General features: G+C 49.3%; 1 protein-coding gene across 1 annotated transcript; it reads right to left on the reverse strand.

Annotated features, from left to right (window-relative positions):
* Positions 1–8: 8 nt before the first annotated feature.
* Positions 9–913, reverse strand: LOC110094607 (UDP-glycosyltransferase 72B3-like; the record flags this gene model as incomplete). Its single annotated transcript, XM_020819872.2, has 2 exons — positions 671–913; positions 9–596 (listed from the first exon to the last, which is right to left on the reverse strand). Coding segments are annotated over exons 1-2 (831 nt in total), but the record flags the coding sequence as incomplete, so codon positions are not given.
* Between the last annotated feature and the right edge of the window lie 21 nt (positions 914–934).

Raw genomic sequence — 934 nt, forward strand, 5'->3', positions numbered from 1 at the left:
TTCACCACCTTCGCCACCTCCTCCCTTCTCACCACCCCATTCACTCCCACCTTGGCCTTCAGTGCCACCTTCACCCCTTCCACAAGCAGAACTGCGTTCATTCTCTGCTCCGCATAAAGCGGCCATGCGATCATCGGCACACCATTCATAAGGCTCTCTAGCGTGGAGTTCCACCCACAGTGTGAGACGAACCCAGCCGTCGCATGATGACTCAGCACCTCTCGTTGCGGGCCCCAAGAGTTCACCATCATCCCCCTTTCTTTTGTCCTCTCCACAAATCCTTCTGGAAGAAACCCAAAACAATCTTCACTGTTCTGCTTTGGATTAAAATAACTACTACTGCTCAGATCCGTGTCATTCGGCACTCGCACTACCCATATGAATCTTTGCCCGCTCATCTCCAGTCCGAGGGCAAGCTCTTGTGTCTGCTCTAATGAAAGAGTACCTCCGCTCCCAAAACAAATGAACACAACGGACTCACTCGGCTGTTGATTCAACCATTCGATGCACTGATGCCATGACTCCTCTGTACCCATATCTGAACCGGACCACGTAAGTGGCCCGATGGGCCAGACATGAGGCTTCCCATCGCCCCTCTGTTGTAGAAAAAAAATTCTTAGCTTGATACATGATAAGTATTTACTTAAAAATCAATGTAAGTCAATTTCACCTTTTTATAAAACTTGGCGGCGTCGGCTTCAATGGCTTCGAAGCTGTTCACTAGAGTTCCATCGAAAAGATCATAGCTCCTTGATATGTGAACCACCCAAGCACAGACCGCACTCTCCCTCTCCTGCATAGGCTCCAAAAAATCCTCGCCTTTTAATGGAACACAACCTGGCAGTCTTAGTGGCTCCGATAGGTCTCGAAACTCGCCGGTGGTGGTCTCTTCGAGTGTAGGGAGGTGGAGCATGAAAGAAAGGAAGAAATAGTT

The sequence above is a fragment of the Dendrobium catenatum genome, unplaced genomic scaffold (genome assembly GCF_001605985.2).
Source record: "Dendrobium catenatum unplaced genomic scaffold, ASM160598v2 original_scaffold_50762, whole genome shotgun sequence".
In the NCBI taxonomy this organism is placed as follows: domain Eukaryota; kingdom Viridiplantae; phylum Streptophyta; class Magnoliopsida; order Asparagales; family Orchidaceae; genus Dendrobium; species Dendrobium catenatum.